Raw genomic sequence first — 18,784 nt, 5'->3', positions numbered from 1 at the left:
GTGCTCTGAGGGTGTGTGTGTGTGTGTCTGTGCTCTGAGGGTGTGTATGTGTGTGGGGGGGGGGTCTGTTGTCATTTTGTGATGAATTGACACACATACTGGTCTCTTATGCCTTCAAGTGCTGACCACAAATTCAGTCCCATACAATTCCTGGACACATTTTGGGCTGGTCTTTGCTCAGATCATTTTGTTCTCTTCACTCACTCTACGAACAGAAATGGCCCAACCTTCAGTTTTATGAATTAAAGTTACAGTTAAAGTTACTTTTGGCGAAATCCATGCCTATGTGGTTCTGTTTCAGAAGACTTTGTCTCACCAGCTGTGTATTAGTGTTTGTGCTGTCATTCTGCTCTCTATTTGGGCATGCACTGCTTGGGAGAGATGGTCCTGCAGAAGAAAGTGTATTCGATTCATCTCGGGCCCTTTCTCGTCCAGGAGGACCTGGCTAATGTATTGCAGGAATGTTCTCGCCTAATCGAGTATTAATTGCCATCAGCAATAACACAGTGGCCGTTTGCTCAGCTAATTAGTGCAAATGAAATTAGCCGCGTTTCTTCTAATGACTTCAGGTGGGAGGTTTTAGCGTTCACTGCACGTTCTCTATGCTAATATTTTGGCGACTGCGGGGAGTGAAGAGACTGCTAGTTGGCTTGTGGTTATGTGTGTTTGTGTCTGTCATGTCAGGCAGTGTGTGTGTGTGTGTGTGTGCATGTGTTTGTTTGTGTAGGTGGCATGTAGACGGACACTTTTGTTTTTCATTTAAGTCTCATGGTATTTAGAATTATAAAAAGACTGTGTGTGTGTGTGTGTGTGTGTGTGTGTGTGTGTGTGTGTGTGTGTTTAGTGCCCCTGTGGCTATGTGTGTTTAATACAGTTGTAATGCATTCATGTCCTTTCAAAGTGCTTGTCTGTAGCCAAACTCAATGAATGTGTGTTTATGTGAGCTTCCTCTTGTGTGCATCATTATTTATATCTTTCGGTGTGAACACACACATACACACACACACACACACACACACACACACACCTGGTTTATAAGCTGAGGATGAAGGGCTCGTTTCTATGGTAATGTCTTATAAAGTTTTAAGTGGTGGCCACTCGGCTTGCAGTGAGCAGCTTCCCCCTCTCTCTCTCCGCCTCACCCAGAGGAAAAAATGATCCCGTCAGTGATTCATCATTTTAATGGCCTAGAAACACATTAAAATAATAAAAAGTAAAGGCGAAGGGGCCTGGCTGAGCCATGATAAATAGCCTTCCCCAACTCTATCGCATTACCTGCGCTAACAGAAATATTGCGGTCAGGACGCGCGCCGACACATGCGATTGTTTCCCAATAAGAAAAAAAGAGAGAGAAGTTGCATATTAAATTCCACCACTCTAACCAACGGAATGAGAGCAGGCCCTCCAACCTTTGAGGCCAGAGGGAAGAAAAGGGGGACACAGGGACAGACAACAGAGAGGGATGGAGGGAGAGAGGAGCGAGAGAAGGAGAGCAATGGAGGGATTTGATACTAAATAGTCTATGAATTGAGGCATTTTCACTTTTTTTGTTACAAGGGACAACGTATCTTCAGAAAATTATTTCACTGGTAATGAGTGTCTCCCAACTTGAAGATGGTGCTGTGGCACCCTACTGTCAGTTATATCCCTGATAGCTAATGAGTATTGTTATAATTTTTTGAAGCCTCATAATGCTCCAAAAATTTTTAATAACAATAATTAATTACTCATTTACTTATGCAAATTTCGGCAATTAAATCAGATCTTGAGAGAATTGTTAGCTAAATGAAACACTCTAAATCCTATTACTGTGCAATATTTTCCCTGCTAATTTGCCTGGTAATTGCTGATTGCTGATTAACTATCACTGTTAATTGGTCTTAAATTGTCTATTACAGTAGGGGGATCTTTTTCCTCTGCAGTTCAAAATAAAATCTCTCAACTTTTCGCCACTTTTGGGCACTAAATGCCTTCAGTCTCCACCATGATAATATAAAATGAGAACGGAGGCCAAAACGTCTCTTTATTGCCACTGTCAACAACAAACCTAATGAAACAACACTGTCTTAATCCTGCACTGAGTGCCATCCTTTTGTCTTGTCAATGCATGGCAATATTCTTTATCTCCTAAACCCAATACGGGTACCATAATTTACAATGTCTCATGGTATTCCCGAATCATCACTCCATGAGGTATGAAGATAGTTATAGATTTTGTGTTTTGCAAGAATTTCTGCTGTCATTTAACCCTCATTGTACTGAGAAAAAGTAATACCTACAGCCATACAATTTACAAATAGTATTACAATTACTTTGAATGTAGAGTTCAACAAAATAGGTGTTTAAAAAGTCAGCTGATTCTGTCTCTCAAGGGCCCCCAGAAGACCACAAGTATGGCAAACGTGTAGAAAATGCTGTGAACAAAGATGAATATGTTTCAGTCCCCTAAAATAACACCAATATTGCTCTTAGATTAATATTTATCAAATGATAATAAACAAATCCTAAATCCTGAGCCATGAACCAATTATACCATTTCAATGTCAAAACCTCTGTTGGACACTAATAACACCATTTTTGAACATATATAAATCAAGACAGGGATGGAGTTTGTGGTTTGGTAACATTCATTCAGATATGGACTATCAGGGTAGAGTGATGGCTTATGACTGCATTGGAATATACAGTAATGAAATGCGTAACAGTGCAAAAGTTTGCATCACCCTCTATAAAAATGTTCTTAAAAGCCTTTTTATTTGACTTCCCTGTGCCTTTATAACCTCCTTAAATCTCTCTGTGTACCCAATGAGCAGCATCCGCATCCTCTCTGCTGTATTTTGAGTCTGCTCTTCCTGGTATATTTGTCTCAAATCTACCATTTTGTCTGGCTGTCTGACAGGCATTCAATTATACTCAAGTCTGGAGACTGGGAAGGCTGTGGCTATTCTTTTTAAACCCATTCCTCTCAGTTGACTTTGCTTAGTGCCTTGGATAATTGTCTCGTTAAATGATTAACTGATTCTTCATGTTTAGCTTTTTGACTGATGCTAGTAGCCTTAACTTTAAAATCTGATTCATATTGCCCTGCTTTCATTCATCCCTCTATTTAATGCAGAGTTCCAGGGCCTGACGTAGACATAAACCCCCAAAATATTAGCGAACCCCCACCTTGGTGTGTGATTTCAACTGTATTGTGGCTTTGTGCATCATTAGTTATTTGTCTTTGGAGTCACTTACTCCCTCAATGTCTCACATGTCTCTTCATAACCTATGCCATCTTGTGTGCCTTATTCGGCTCATTCTTTATTATTGGCTATGTTTTTAATTTCCACTCTTTACTCCCTTTGTCTTCATACCCATTCTTCCACTTCCTTCTCCCTCGATTTTATTTATTTATTTATTTATTTCATTCATTTAGTCTCTCACCACCCCTCAAGCCATTCCTCTCTCCAAATTACATTAACTCATTAGGTTTTTTATTATGACTTTTTTTTCCCATGAAGGATGACTAATGATCTTCTTGCCCCTGTTAACTGTGCCCTCCCTCTCCATATCATAGTGCTTAATTCTCCACTCTTGCCCCGTTAACTGTGCCCTCCCTCTCCATATCATAGTGCTTAATTCTCCACTCTTTATCAGCTAAGCATGGGCTCTGGCCCACTCTCTCCTCCTGGTCTTGTCTGGTCTTGTCCACAGCATTCGTTTGATAATGTGTCAGAGGTTGGAATGGACTGTACTGGGGGAGGAAGAAGAAGGAAAAGAAGATGATGATGAAGATGATGAGGATGAGGATGATGATGATCTCCGCTCACCTTCTCCTCAAGTCAGTCCTCTTCCTCTGTTCTCTCCTCCTCTTGCCAAGGCCTCTACTGAGGTCATCATACTTTTGATTGATGAGGTGTGTGTGTGTGTGTGTGTGTGTGTGTGTGTGTGTGTGTGTAACTGTGTCAGAGTCTGAGTGGTGTGTGTGTGTGTGTGTGTGTCTGAGTGTGAGTGTCGCGTGTGTGTGTCTATTCTTGTGTTATCTCTCCTCTTATTTCCTGATGACAGTCCAAGATGATGGATCGCTCATGAAGAGCCTATGAAATTTGTGTGTTATTGAAGAGCTGGTGTGTGTGTGTGTGTGTGTTATGTGTGTGTGTGTGTGTCTGTGTGTGTGTGTGTGTGTGTGTGTGTGTGTGTGTGTGTGTGTGTGTGTGTGTGTGTGTGTGTGTGTGTGTGGCAGACGCAGACAAAAAAACAAGTCACAGGGGGAGCTGGGGACAGAGTGAGTGTGTCGCTGTTTGAGAGCATTTACTTGTGTGTATTCAGTGGCTAGTGGCTGATAATTTGACGGTAAAGAGGCAGTGATGAATGGTTTTAATGTACCGAGGGTCAGTGTGCCCAGCTGACAAAGAGCGAGGGAAAGAGAAAGAGAGGAGAGCAGAAGGCCTGAGAAATGTGTTGAATGGTTGGATATGACAGAGAGGAAAGATATTGCAACACAGCGCGGTGGCGTATTGCACCGCACTGCAATCGCAAAGAAAAAAGAACTTTGAGAAAAGATGTGGTTTAGAGTGTGTGAGTATTGTTAGCAGAGAAACACTGAAATACTCATTGCTTTTCGATTTTTGATAGAAATTATATTTAATACTGTCCTCGTGCACCCCACAAATATACTGCAAGCAAGCTGCCATTTTGTTTCTTCTTCCTTCTCATAATTAAAAAAAAAAAAAAAAAGATTTTGACCAGTAGGGGGCAGATGGGGTGCATGGTCAAATTCAACACACCTGTCCTGAATAAGGCAAAGGTTCATTATCACAGTGTTTGAGTCAAGAGCCACTCATGGAAAAAAGAATTCAAGGGGTTGTACAACACGGCTCGTTTGAGTTCAAGTGATAACACAAGTAGGAATGTCATTTGAGGGGAAAGCTTAGTTGCTGCTGATTGCTTTATGGCTTGAACATTTCCTTGACCCTCTGCGCAGCATGTCCTCTGTTGTCCCTGTGCGACACCGCCAGTGATTGGTTGAGCAGCTGGCTGGACAGAACGTTCTGGTCCTCAACCTCTCTGCCCCTGTGGGGGTTCTGAGAAGACTCCATTGAGTCCAGACGAAGAACATGTTAGACATCACTTTAAGACAATATCAAACAGTGCACTAAATGAATCTCGCTGAACAAATCTCACCTGCCAGCCATCTCAAGCACTTGTCTTGCTTGGTGTCACCCTCCGGGTGGCCGGGTGAAGATGTGGACCGGGTCCAATGGCCGGGCGTCAAGCTGGGGTCAGCAGGAAATAGGTCACCGTGAGCTACGGGTGTCTGGAAGTCATGGACAGCAGCACAGATACACTAGAGATAATGTGGTACCAGCATCAGTACTCACTGTATCTATGGATCACTGTAACAGCCTTTGCCTTTGAGCCTTAGTTCAACGCATCAGTCCAATGACTGCTGTTTATACAGTAAGCTGTGTTAATTGACCCGTCAGGCATTTATAAATACTGTGTAAGGGAGAAAGACCTTTCCAGCAAGTCCTGAGAGCATATCGCATGAATTTTGTCCTCCACTGACAACACGCCTGTAATGCCTTTGAAGTCTTGGAGAAGGACGCAGATAAGGAACTTAACCCAGAGACACTCACCCCACCACCACCCCCACCACCATTTCTCACCTTAATGTGTTATTGCCGTCAGTGACCTCTGTGTCCATCATCAGTGGATTGCCATTACCCAGGGGTGGCCCGTCGCTCCCATTCAAATCCTGCATCATGACCATAGCTCCGGGCACGGACCCTGCCCTGCTGAAGCAATGCTTGAGTCCAGTCACTGGGCCATCCTCCCAGCTTCTCCCCTCTCCTGCTCCCACGTTCGAGTCCAGCTGCACGGGCTTGAGCCTCGGGCAGTACAGGAGCCGCCCGTAGGCCGAGCGGAAGTCCCGGTTGAGCGCGGCGTACAGGAAGGGGTTGAGCGCCGAGTTGGTGTAGCCGAGCCACAGCACCACCGAGTAGGCGGTGTCGCGCATGTCCTTCTGCAGCAGGCCCATGACGGTGAAGTAGGTGAAGTACGGCGTCCAGCAGACGATGAACGCGCCCACCACCGCCGCCAGCGTCACCGTGGCCTTGTTCTCGCGCACGGCCACCGCCAGCACCCCCCAGTGGCCGGCCGGCGTGCTGCTGCAGCCTCCGGCGCGCCGCGTGGCCACGATGCGGCGCGCCTGCGCCCGCGCGATGCGGAACACGCGGCAGTAGCTCCAGCACATGGCCAGCAGCGGCAGGTAGAAGGTGAACAGCGCGTCCACCACGGCGTACGTGGCGTTCAGGTCGAACTTGCACGTGCCGGCGCTCGCGGCGTCTGCGTCGTCGTCGTCCGCCGCGCCCACGTTCTGGACGGTGCCGTCCCTCGTGTTCCAGCCCATGTGGATGGGCACGAAGGAGAGGCACACGGAGACCAGCCAGATGAGGGCCAGCGCCACGCCGACGCGCGCCGGCCTCAGCAGCGCCGCGTAGCGCAGCGGCGCCGTCACGGCCAGGTAGCGGTCCATGCTGATGGCCAGCAGGTTGAGGATGGACGCCGTGCTCAGCATGACGTCCAGCGAGACGTAGACGTTGCAGAAGGCGGCGCCCAGCGGCCAGGCGCCCTGACGCACCTCCAGCAGCGCGGAGAACGGGAGCACCAGCGCGCCCAGCAGCAGGTCGGTGACGGCCAGCGAGACGATGAAGCAGTTGGTGACGCAGCGGAGGCGGCGCGTGGTGCACACGGCCAGGCACACCAGCACGTTGCCGCACACGGTCAGCACAATGAGCAGGGCCAGGACTGTGCCCAGCAGGATGAGGGTTAGCATGCTTCTGGGACACAGGAGTGAGGAAGTGTGTGCGTGTGTGTGTGTTTGTGTGTGTGTGTGTGTTTTTTTGTGTGTGTGTATGTACCTTTATGATTCACTTATAAGTTTGCATTTGTATGTATTCTCATGAGTATATACAGTATGTGTGTCTTTAAGGTGTGAGTGTTCAGAGATCAGAGGAGAGAGTCATACTGTAAATATCGAGAAGACTCGTGCAAGTGTTGGATTTGTTCGCGTGTGGAGGAGTTACACTTTTATATTTCCTCTCTGCAGGTCAGAAGAAGGAATGGAATACTGTTGCCCATCCTCCAGCCAACAGCAGGACAGCCTACATGATCAGGTGTTTAAAGAGCTTGCACTGGGTTTGTGTCTGTCGGACACTGTCCTGTCTTTTTAGTGATGAGTGGACTATAATGTAGCCGCCATGACTTGGAAAGAGTCTCACACAGAGCCAGTGGGTGCTGGGGACTTCCTCTCCTGGCTGAAAGATTGGAGTGGGGCTCCCTCTTCTGGTGATGGACTCTCACTGCACCAGTCGAACCTGAAGAGACATCACAGAAATAGGTAAGAAATCAGTCCTACAGCTTTCTTTAGTGGTGAGACAGCTAAGGTCACAGTGGCTTTTAAGCCCCTCCGAAAAGTGCCATTCCCTTCTCAAATCCTCAGCCTATGGCAAGTCAGATCAAATAATTTGTATAATTTGCTTAATTTGCATTTACTGTATATCCTTTAGAAGAAATGGGTCATATGTACACAACTGATAAAAGTTCTATACAACTTAATGCAGCTTAAGGAGGAGCTTTAGATCATCTGTATCCAGGCCTTGATTACGAAATGCTTTCCTGTGATCAGCAAGAGATTAGTCATTTAGTCATAATAGTTTGCTGTTCTTTGAACACTGGAATGTGAGTGTGCCTGTGCCAGTGCGTGTCTGTGTGTCGGCCTGCATGTACGTCGGTGGGGCTATTTATGTGTGCGCTACTTCAGACTGAAATGGATGTTTGGGAAAAGCTCCAGGTAACAAGACCGAGCACAGCGAGCGCTCTATGTGCTCAGCCTTATCTCCTGTGTCAGCCAATCAGACCCACTTATCACCCACACCACCAATCATGGCCCTCTTATCAGAGAAAGGGGGAGGGGGGAGGGGTGCTCAAAGAAGGAAGTCTTCGCATGCAATTCAACAATTCGCAAAACAAACATGCTCAATATCATCTTTGCAGAGTCGACATTTGCTTGTGACATTCTAGAAAGAGACATTTTGTCTGCCAGCCCATACTAGAAAAATGCATTTTATCTGTTGGTTCAGTTTAGCAAGTAGTGTCAGATGACCAAGCTCTGACTAAGGTGAACTCAATCTTACACGTTCAAGCGGGGTCACAGTTAAAGAGAATCAAAACCAAATAATTTTTCTCTAGTTAGTTCTCACTCAACTTGAGGTGAAGAACAGGAGGAACACAAACTTCCCATGACCCTTCCCATGGCTATCTGATGAAGGTTCCCCTTTTCGGTTCTCATAAAGTGATCATTGTGGACCGCAGATAAGACTTGAAAGGAGGAAGCTACTGTAGAACGTGAGCTGAACAAATGAACAAATGAGGTATCTGACCTCATACAAAAGTCATCAATTGCTTCAACATTTTCATGGGATGGTGGGTTTTGTGAGGCGTACAAGTTTATAGGTACCATTTCAACACCTTTGACATTCATACCTGGAAAACTTTTTCCCTAAACCTGCAAGAGCACACACACACACACACACACACACACACACACACACATACACACTCACACACACACACAAATTCTGTTTAACATTGCGGGCATTGCCCTTTAGGGCTCAGTTGTACTGGTATTTCCATGATTCATCTGAATCTGGTGAACAGATGTTTGCCACAGCACTTTAGTGACATTTAATAACTCAAGCTAATTCAACAAAACAAAATTTTTGTATGGCATCACTAGCAACTTATCTTCATGAGACCACAATCTACTGCATTTCAGACAGTATTTAAATACTCTTCACCACATGATTAGACAATGGAACCTATGGATTCTACAAAATAATGTCACTAGTATTATTGCCAGGCCTGTGCCACTCTATTTATGGACTCTGTGATTGTAATGACACCATTGTGGTATGTTGGCCTTGGCTCAGCTGAACGATGGTCACTATGCGTTTTAGCCGTAGCATCAAAGGCAGTATCATCGGAACCAATCCCACAGGCTGTAATGTTCACGTTTGTGTGATGTAACGATGCTCATCCCCACTCCCCACTCTCATCCTCACAGACAGACACATCTATCTCTACAAATATGAAGTCTAATGAATCAGCACTTAAAGGGACACCAGGCAAGCCTGATGCTTTTTCTCTATGAAACTCCCCCTCGCTCGGTCTGAAGCTCTTTTCCTTTTCTTTGCGTCTTCCGTCAAGGGTTTTCGCTGCTTCTTCGCCGGCTCTGCCATTATACACACGTTTGCAACAATCTCTAGCGTTTCATTAGCCTGCCTCTGTGCTGTAAACTGATCCTGCTTCGGTCGGCGGGTAGGATACACCGAACTTGCAAGTGGGATATTCTTCCTACAGGCAGTAGGGGCGGGCGAGAGAGCCTTCATTCGCCCCGTAATGAGTCATTTAACCATATACCGACTTACGAAGATGATTAATTAACACGAAAACGTTGCCTGGTGTTCCTTTAATAGATATGTGACTATGTGACTATTCTTATGAATACATGCATGTTAACTAGGCCAAAGCCAGCCACATGTTTTTATTTTTCAAGCTCTCACTCAATCACTCACATACTGTACACACACACACACTCTCTCTCTCACACACACACATGCACACACACATACATACACACACACACACACACACACACACACACACACACACACACACACACACACACAGAGGATGGGAAAGTGATCTGGGCCAAGCCGCAGTGAGTGTGTGGGGATCCATGTAGGGCAAGCAGAGAGCAGGGGGTCTGCCCAGATATGGAAAGGGATGACAGAATGGAGCCAAGAGGCCATTTTTGTTTGACAATGTGTACAATACTCTTTGTGTGAGTGTGTGTGTGTGTGTGTATGAGTGTGGTTGTTAGTTGCTGTGTGTGTGTGTGTGTGTGTGTATGTGTGTGTGTGTGTGTGTGTGTGTGTGTGTGTGTGTGTGTGTGTGTGTGTGTGTGTGTGTGTGTGTGTGTGTGAGTATGAGTGTGTGCTTTTGTGAATGCATGTGAAGATATCTGTGGGTGTGTGAGTATGTGAGTTTATGCTTTCATGTATGTGTGTATGAATGTGATTATATCTGTGTGTGTGTGTGTGTGTGTGTGTGTGTGTGTGTCTGTGCGCGCGCATAAATATATTTGAGTGTATGTGAATGTATGCAAATAATGAGTGTTCATGCGATAATGCACACTTGGATGAGAAACAAATTGGTTTGTGTGTGTCTGTATTTACGTATACACGTGTAAACACCGAGAGACAAAGAAACTGCGGCCATAAACCACTTTAGATAAGCACAGGGAACAGCACTACACTGGACACTGCACTGGACACACACAATAGAGAGCGATGAGGCAGATGAAACAAAGACAGACAGACAGACAGACAGACAGACAGACAGATAAACAGGAAGGCTTTTTGGAATCGAAATAAAACGAGACAGAGGAAGTGTGCACTATTCTGAACGCTCGTGTCTACCCGCATGACAGAATAAATGAGTGCGTGCTGAGCTCATGAGTGTACTGAAGACAGATGCACTGGACAAGAGAGAGGATCTTTCTGGTCCACGTTACGGTTGTATTATCTTGTTTGAACTGTTCTGGATGATGATGGTATATAATGTATGAATGAAATACACTATATCAGAGTATCACACATGTATGCCCATTAAGTGTGTGTGTGTGTGTGTGTGTGTGTGTGTGTTTGTGAGAAAGAGAGAAAGAAAGAAAGAAAGAAAGAGAGCGAGAAAGAGAGAGACTGCACATATGCACATACAATATGTACACACTGTCACTTACACTCAATGACCTGCTGGCCATGTTTTGAAACGTTTTAGAACTCTATTCCATTCTGTTCCTCATACACCAAATTAATAACAAATGGCATATGTTTACACAGTCACAGTCAACACACACACACACACACACACACACACACACACACACACAAACACACACACACACACACACCGATTAAACTTGAAACAATTACTCACTTGTATGCCAACACACACACACACACACACACACACACACACACACACACACACACACACACACACAGACAGATACTCACTGACACACACATACACACAAACACAGATTAAAATGGTTTGGGAGGTGGGTGGGTGGAAGTGCTTTTAGTTAGAAGTGACATTTATGAGTATTTCTGAAGAATTTTCTGTCTCTAAAAACTGGACAGTGACTAGTGAGTTGTCCATACTATGACCTATGGACTACTTCTAGAGAATATAGACCATTTGTTAATTTGTTCCTTGTTGGTTTTGTGCAGATGGGAAAGGCTTCTGAAAAGTTTCCAGTTAATATTGCCAATAATCATTTCTCATAAATGTCTGGGATCAGATCATTTATCAGATGTGCAATCAGCCAGGGAATGTTTATGTTAGATTGGTTGTTAGTTGCTGTGTGTGTGTGTGTGTGTGTGTGTGTGTGTGTGTTTGTAGATGGAATTTGTAACATGAAAGTTGTGTGTGTGTGTGTGTGAGAGAGAGAGAGAGAGAGAGAGAGAGAGAGAGAGAGAGAGAGAGAGAGAGAGAGAGAGTGTGTGTGTGTGATTGAAGGATGATGTATCGCTGTGCTTATCTCAGGAGTGATTGAATTATAAATCAAACTTTTGTAAAGCTATTCCAGGACACCACAACCTTGACACAAGACACATGAAAGCTGATTGTGGCCTATTTATACTCACACTTGGACTGACACTTATCACAAGGGATGGATGTTCTTCCTCCATTACCGTCTCTATGGATTTGGCTCCCCTTTTTTTTATAGCAAGTTTAAGGTAAGCGGTCTCAGTGTATTTTCCATTTCTGTTTGTTCAGTAAATGTTAAGGGTAGTTAGGGTTTAGTCTGTGTCTACGCTATATTGTCTTCACCTTCCTGGTAAAGATACAATCATCAAACAATATTTTAAACATTAAAGTATTACTGCAGAGTTGCCCTGCAGTAACCTGAAAAGTTATGGGTTCAATTCCGGCTTCCATCTTTGTGCCCTTGAGCAAGGCACTTAACCCCAAGTTGCTCTAATTGACATTTGCAAGTCACTTTGGATAAAAGTGTCTCCTTAATGAATAAATGTATTGTATGTATGTAATGTAAAGTTGAAATGTGTCCCATAGAAAACAAATGTACCTCCGCGCTACTGCGGGTCACATCTAGCGCATCGACGGGAGAGGACCGAATCCAGTAAGAGAGAGAGAGTTCACCGGAGCGACAAAGATGTGGAATTTAAGTATTTTTTTTATTATTTAAGGTGTCAACATAAGGACTAACGTTTCGACGTGTGCCACGTCATACTTGACTCTGATGAAGACGTGGCACACGTCGAAACGTTAGTCCTTATGTTGACACCTTAAATAATAAAAAAATACTTAAATTCCACATCTTTGTCGCTCCGGTGAACTCTCTCTCTCTTATTGAAATGTGTCCCCTCAGTGTCTTTGGGTTACTGTGTGTGTGTGTGTGTGTGTGTGTGTGTGTGTGTATGACCCTGAGATATGGAAGTGTGACCCAGCAGTTTATTCCTCCCTGCTGTTTCAGAAGGGCATGGCTTGAAATGTCTGTGCAGAATTGTCACATTTCATCCAACCATCCACCAACATAATGTAGACACTTTACTTTAGACGTTACTTCTCACTATGATGTCTGTGCCTGTGCTGTGTAGCTTATACAAATGCACCGAATTTTTAAGCCTACTGCGGTTGTGTAAAGCAAAAAAACAAGCTAAAATGAGTGGAAATAACTGATATCAGTCATTCATTTCTTTTTTTGAGGCTTTTTTTATCAGCCTACAGACATTTCGGGCAAGACGCCCTTATTCAGCATGATGCCATAATCGCCATAATCACCGTAATCACGCTGAAGAAGGGCGTCCTTTCCCCGAAACGTCTGTGGGCCGATTAAAAAAAACGTAAAAAAATAACTGAGAGTGCTATCCTTTATTCGCAACGTTTATTTTGATGCTCATTTAGCACCCAGTTGGCTTATACACCAAGGTGGTGAGGGCGTTAGATCATTTATGATATCAGTTATTGAGACACATAGAGGTACCAACTCAGAGTTTCAAAGACTCATGGTAGCCAATATTTATTTTACAGTGTAATTTTACCATGTGTACTTTTAAGCTCTTATCTTGGTCATTGTAATGGCCATCTATACTATAGTTTGATACATAATGTGACACTATTTGCATTATGTCTTATGTCAGCCTTTATATTAGGGTTTCTCAACAGGGGCGGTACCGCCCCCTGGGGGGCGTTCGTACTACCTAGGGGGGCGCTGGGAACGTGAGAGTTTTTTTGTTTTGTTTTTTACATTTTAAACTTTCATGGTTTTCACATATTTTTGGTGCAAAAATAGGCTACCTGAAATAAATAGGCTATTTTCATTCATGGGTTTCTAACCCCTCTACCGTCCCAGCTACATTTTACTGTTTATCTATGCTCAGTGGTCATACAGTGCAGTTCGGGCCTGCACACGCCCGGACTCACGTTCCCCAGCCCCAGCTATCGTCATCTCTATATCCCGTTTTCCGCTCGCTGTTGTTCTGCAGCTGCTCTGAGCGTAGTCTCCACGAAAAGACCGTTGCTAATCCGTTGGATTGTTACGGTGCATATGTTGTTCACGTGATGTGCACTTGATTTTTGTCCATGATAAAATGACACGTCTTGTTGCCTACATTTAATGTAAAAAAAATCATTACAACCAATGCTGATGTGGTAGTGTTTTTTTTTTACCCAACCAGTCTCCTATTGCTTAGGGACATTTTCTAATATTCCAGAAGAAACCAAAACAGCACAGAAATGGGCTCGTTTTTTTATTTAAGCAATATAGCATGAGTGTGAGTGGCCTAATAGCCCACCCACCCAGGGGTGATTTTTTTTATTTTTTTAATTGTGTGTGTGTGTGTGTGGGGGGCGCCAGAGGATCAAAGTAAGGTCAGGGGGGCGTTTGCTCAAAAAAGGTTGAGAACCACTGCTTTATATCAAGGGGAAATATATTTGCATTATAATTTGCATTATTTTTGTATTTTGTAATTTGCATTATTTTTGTATTTGCAGTCATTCAAGCATGCCATATGCATGCCATGCAATATGAACAGATATAAATATCTGTTCATATTTGTGTATCTGGCAATATCAGACTCTTGATGGTGGGGTACTCTATGGCTTAGGCATTTACACAAATATAAACCCTTTCAAGAAAGTTCCATTATCAGCATCATAGTTGGCCCCACAAGGCTTCCGTTTTAACATTCCATATGTTATCTTAATGCAGAGGAAGTAGATTGGGGCCCAAATAGAACGTTCAAGCATTGTTTTTGTTTTTATTGTTGAAAGGGTCTATATGCACTGACATAAATATTTATAATCAATAGTTTTATTCTCTGAAGTCTTGCCACTGAACCATTGGATGAAGAATGTGCCTTATACTTTTCTGCATTTGTGCCCCGAAGTAAGTTGTGCTTTCATATGTGCATCACAGTTGATCTTTGGGTGCTATTACATTAGAATTTCAGCTCAAAGTTGGAGACCATGTAGAAATTTGCTGCAATTTCAAAACCAGATTACTTGGTAATGGCGTACAGAGGCATGCTTTATGTCCTCCTATTCGGTAAGGTCTGCTGGTTATTCTGATCTACAGCTTGCCATGTGTTGAGTGAACAGTTCGTAAGACAAGACTAATGGGTGTGCAGAGCTGTGTGCTGAATATGATTACATTTCATGTAAATTCAACATTTTCATGTGAACCGTTTATCACAGTAACTAGCTGGTAATATCACTGGTGAGCGTATCTTGAGCCCTGTGTAATGGGTACTCCGCAGCAATTCAACAGAGAAGAAGGTGTGTGTATTTTGACACAATTTGCACCCATTGCCCCTAATATGTTACATTACATTTATTAATTTACCAGACACTTTTCATCCAAAGTGACATACTAATGTGACTTCTACTACTAGGGACTACATTGGGGAATGTTTAGACAACAGAGCAACTTGGGGTTAAGTGCCTTGCTCAAGGGCACAACGTTGAAAGCCAGGGATTGAACCCAAAACTGTTTTGGGTTACTGCATGCTAGCCCAGCTTCTTAACCACTACTCTACCGCCGCCCAATTAAGCGCCATGAAGAGGCTTTTTGTTAATTTTCAGTTTATTTTCAAGTGGTGGGAACAAAATTAGTCACGGCTAAAAGTACTTTGATAGGTACTCCCTACTGTCCCCACCTAAACTGGCAGTTTGTCAAAACTGCCTCTCGAGATTGGAGCTGTCGCCTACAGCCCGCCTACTGCCCCTAAATCATGGAATATACCCACTTTACCCATATTTACTGTAAAATGCAAACAAACATTATCAAGTGCATCTGCATGTGAAACTGCATCTGCAGTTCTTATCAAATAGGACATGAAATAACATGGCTGAGAATAACATGGAAGTGAAATAAAATAGCAGTCTGTTTGTCCCCGTCTCTATCTCTACATTCAATTCAATTAATGTCTCTCATTTCAATTCAGAGTTGCTTTGTTAGCCTGACTGTTTTGATTCAAAGGACAACAAATCAATTCATGAAAAAACAAGAGACATTAACTCATTGAATGCCAAGCTGTTTTCGGAAGCTTTGTCCTAGAGTGCCAGCAATCTAGACCATTGTTGATGATATTTGTACAGCCACAGTATATTCTGTGTTATAGCTATGAACATATACAATGGCTCGTTTAAAAGGTGAGACTTTAAGCTCTCAGAGGGTGCAAACCGTGTATTTCTACACGCCTGTCCAGATAAAATGTCCAGATTGTGCGTTTTCATGAGTTTTCGATCGTCATATATTTCATTTCCATTCATCACAGATTTCCCAAAAACACATATAAGGTGTGTTAGAGTGTCTAGTTTCGTAATTTAAAAAAAAAGCTAAAAACGTAATATTACGTTTTTGGCACTCAACGCAATGGAAGGAAAAACGTAATATTACGTTTTTGGCACTCAATGAGTTAATCTGTGTTTGAGTGTCTCTATCTGTCTGATTCTCTCTCTCCCACTCTTTCCATCACAGTTTGACTTATCTCTCTCTCTTGTGCGCTCTCTCTCTCTCTCTCTATCACAGTCTCTCTCTCTCTCTATCACAGTCTCTCTCTCTCTCTATTACAGTCTCTCTGTCTGTATGTGTCTCTATCTCTCTCTCTGTCTATCACAATGTGGCTCTGTCTGTTTCTCTCTCTCTCTTTCTCTGTGTCTGTCTGTCTCTCTCTTTCTCTCTGTCTATCACAGTGTGTCCGTCCCTGTGTGTCCGTCCCTGTTTGTGGAGAGTTTGTGTACTCTAATGTAGTCTGATAAGGGTGGCCCTGATGTTTGGGTTGCCGGGTAACCACCCAGTCTCTGTCTAATGAGTCGCGCGCCACAAAGGCATGCTAATGAGCTGTGACTGAGAGCCTGGAGCAGTGCAGTCCTTCAGATAACCCTCTCAACATACACACATGCTCACACACACACACACACACACACACACACACACACACACACACACATGCTCTCTCTCTCTCTCTCTCTCTCACTCACTCACTCACTCACTCACTCACACACACACACACACATGCTCACACACACACACACACACACACACACACACACACATGCTCTCTCTCTCTCTCTCTCTCTCTCTCACTCACTCACACACACACACACACACACACACACACATAGGAGCACCCACACAGACACACAGATATATACAGACACACACACATACCACTATAAACACACACACACACACACACACACACACACACACACACATACCACAGAAAGGAAAGAAACAGAGCAGGTCTTGGACACACACACACTTGCACACTCAGATGCAACAAATTTCTGTCTGAGTCACTAAAGACTTACATGCATTATTCCCCTCTCTACTCAAGCAAGCATATATTCATACTTTACCAGAAGAGAAAGTATAATGAATACCATTTATGGAGAATAATGCACACCATCTGAACAGATGTTAACCAATCAGAGCTCAATACTTATGGAGTATGGACCCCTTATTAGGATAGGTTCACATGTGAAGAATATGCTCAAATAATATAACTGAAATATGCCCCAGGGGTTGTTATAGTGTTGTCAGATGCACTGTGAAATGCACTGTGGCTTGTTTTCCTCATTGATTTTATGTGATCAGCAAATTAATAGTCATTAAATTCATATCTGATGGGCTGTTTTTCTTACAATACTATACTTTCTTGTATCTCACCCATCTTGGAATTCTCTCTCTCTCTCTTTCGCTATCTTTCTCTCTCACACTCTCTCTCACACTCTCTCTCACACACACACACATAACATTACAATCTATCAGTTTTTGCTTTTCAGCAGTGACAGACTGACTTGATGTCATATGCACCCACCCTCAGTCAACAGTCCCTGCTGCTGTCCCTCATCAGAGGTAAACCCTCATCTCCAGCCACACCAGCATCTAATGTTCTACAGAGGACTGCAACCACTTATGTATCCATAAATATTATTCCCTCACCGCTAGACTGAAGTCAGCACTTGTGTCAACACACACAAACACACACACACACACAAACACACACACACACACACACACACACACTAACAAACAATCACATACACACAGAATTAGAAACACACACATACACATACATACACACTGACACATAGGGTGAGAATTGCTGAGACATAAGCGTACACACACACACACACACACACACAAGTGTACACACACACACACACACACACACACACACACACAAGTGTACACACACACACACACACACACACACACAGCACGCATGCTAAAGCTCACATATCTCACGTATGCGTATACCTCATGCCTGTCTGCTAGCACGGCAGCAGTTAGAACAGGAAACTGCACAGCTGAATTATGTCTCTCTGCATTTGAGCAGCTGTGCACTGAGATGTCAACTCCTATCGTTTCCCCAAAAAACTGGATTCATCATTATGGGAACCTTTTCTTAAAACGCTGCTCACTCACAAAATAAATAATTTAAGATTCCAAACAATAGCGTTATCAAAGCTCATTGAAGAGTCTAGCATACAGACTGAATTTCAGATGGTATAGGAAATTAAGAGGATGAGTTTATGTCAAAAATTACTAACCGTATCTTTAATGTCAGTTGCCACAGTAAGAAGACTATCTGTATCGACTGTGGATCACAGCCATCATCAATATTACAGAGGAAGTGAACTGTCAGTACTGTGAACTGAACAGTTCATCTGCTTGTTTATGTAATCCTATTATTGTTTTGGAGTTTTATAAATACGCTCAATACTCCGGGGTAAAGAGCTTAGTCTCCATAGGAATTCTATGTGGAGCTCAACAGTTGCAAGCAAAACTATTTTGCATTGCTTTTTTTTGTTGTTGTTAGTCGTTTTCACGATGTAAATGTATGAAAAAGAGAAAGTATGCTGGAGGGAAAAGAAAAAGCAAGGTTTCACTCACCTTAGATGGCCCTCTCTCCTCTCTCCTGCCCTGCTTTCTCTCTCTCTCTCGCTCTCTCGCTCTCTTTCCCCTTCCCTCCCTCTATCACCCCCCCTCGCTCTCTCTTTCCGTCTCTCTCCCTCTCTCAATTTTTCTCTCTCCTCCCCTATGTTGTGACCATGCAAAAGAGAGTAAGGACCCCATGGTCACGTGGATAAGAGTGAGTCACCTCTTTCACCGTCCCTCTCTCTCTCCGTCTCACTCTTT

The 18,784-nt window shown here is 43.6% G+C and overlaps 1 protein-coding gene across 4 annotated transcripts; it reads right to left on the bottom strand.

Annotated features, from left to right (window-relative positions):
* Positions 1 to 4,172: 4,172 nt before the first annotated feature.
* Positions 4,173 to 18,619, bottom strand: hrh2a (histamine receptor H2a). 4 transcript variants are annotated; one of them, XR_012988296.1, is made up of 4 exons: positions 18,539 to 18,619; positions 5,652 to 7,361; positions 5,167 to 5,329; positions 4,173 to 5,066 (listed from the first exon to the last, which is right to left on the bottom strand). XR_012988296.1 is itself a non-coding variant. In XM_076291984.1 (4 exons), the coding sequence occupies exons 2-4, from the start codon at positions 6,818 to 6,820 to the stop codon at positions 5,041 to 5,043; spliced, it is 1,287 nt and encodes a 428-aa protein (XP_076148099.1). In that variant the 5' UTR covers positions 6,821 to 7,361; positions 18,539 to 18,619; the 3' UTR covers positions 4,175 to 5,040. The 4 variants fall into 4 exon arrangements, 2 of the variants coding, with proteins under 2 accessions (XP_076148099.1, XP_076148098.1); XR_012988297.1 differs by having other exon boundaries at positions 4,175 to 5,066; positions 5,167 to 5,299; XM_076291984.1 differs by having other exon boundaries at positions 4,175 to 5,066; positions 5,167 to 5,258.
* Positions 18,620 to 18,784: the final 165 nt, after the last annotated feature.

Source organism: Alosa pseudoharengus, unplaced genomic scaffold (assembly GCF_046254945.1).
Source record: "Alosa pseudoharengus isolate Yale_2024_CS ecotype anadromous, Long Island Sound unplaced genomic scaffold, YU_APseudo_1.1 YU_APseudo_1.1_scf_19, whole genome shotgun sequence".
Classification (NCBI taxonomy): Eukaryota; Metazoa; Chordata; class Actinopteri; order Clupeiformes; family Clupeidae; genus Alosa; species Alosa pseudoharengus.
This window is presented reverse-complemented; position numbering and strand designations above follow the sequence as displayed.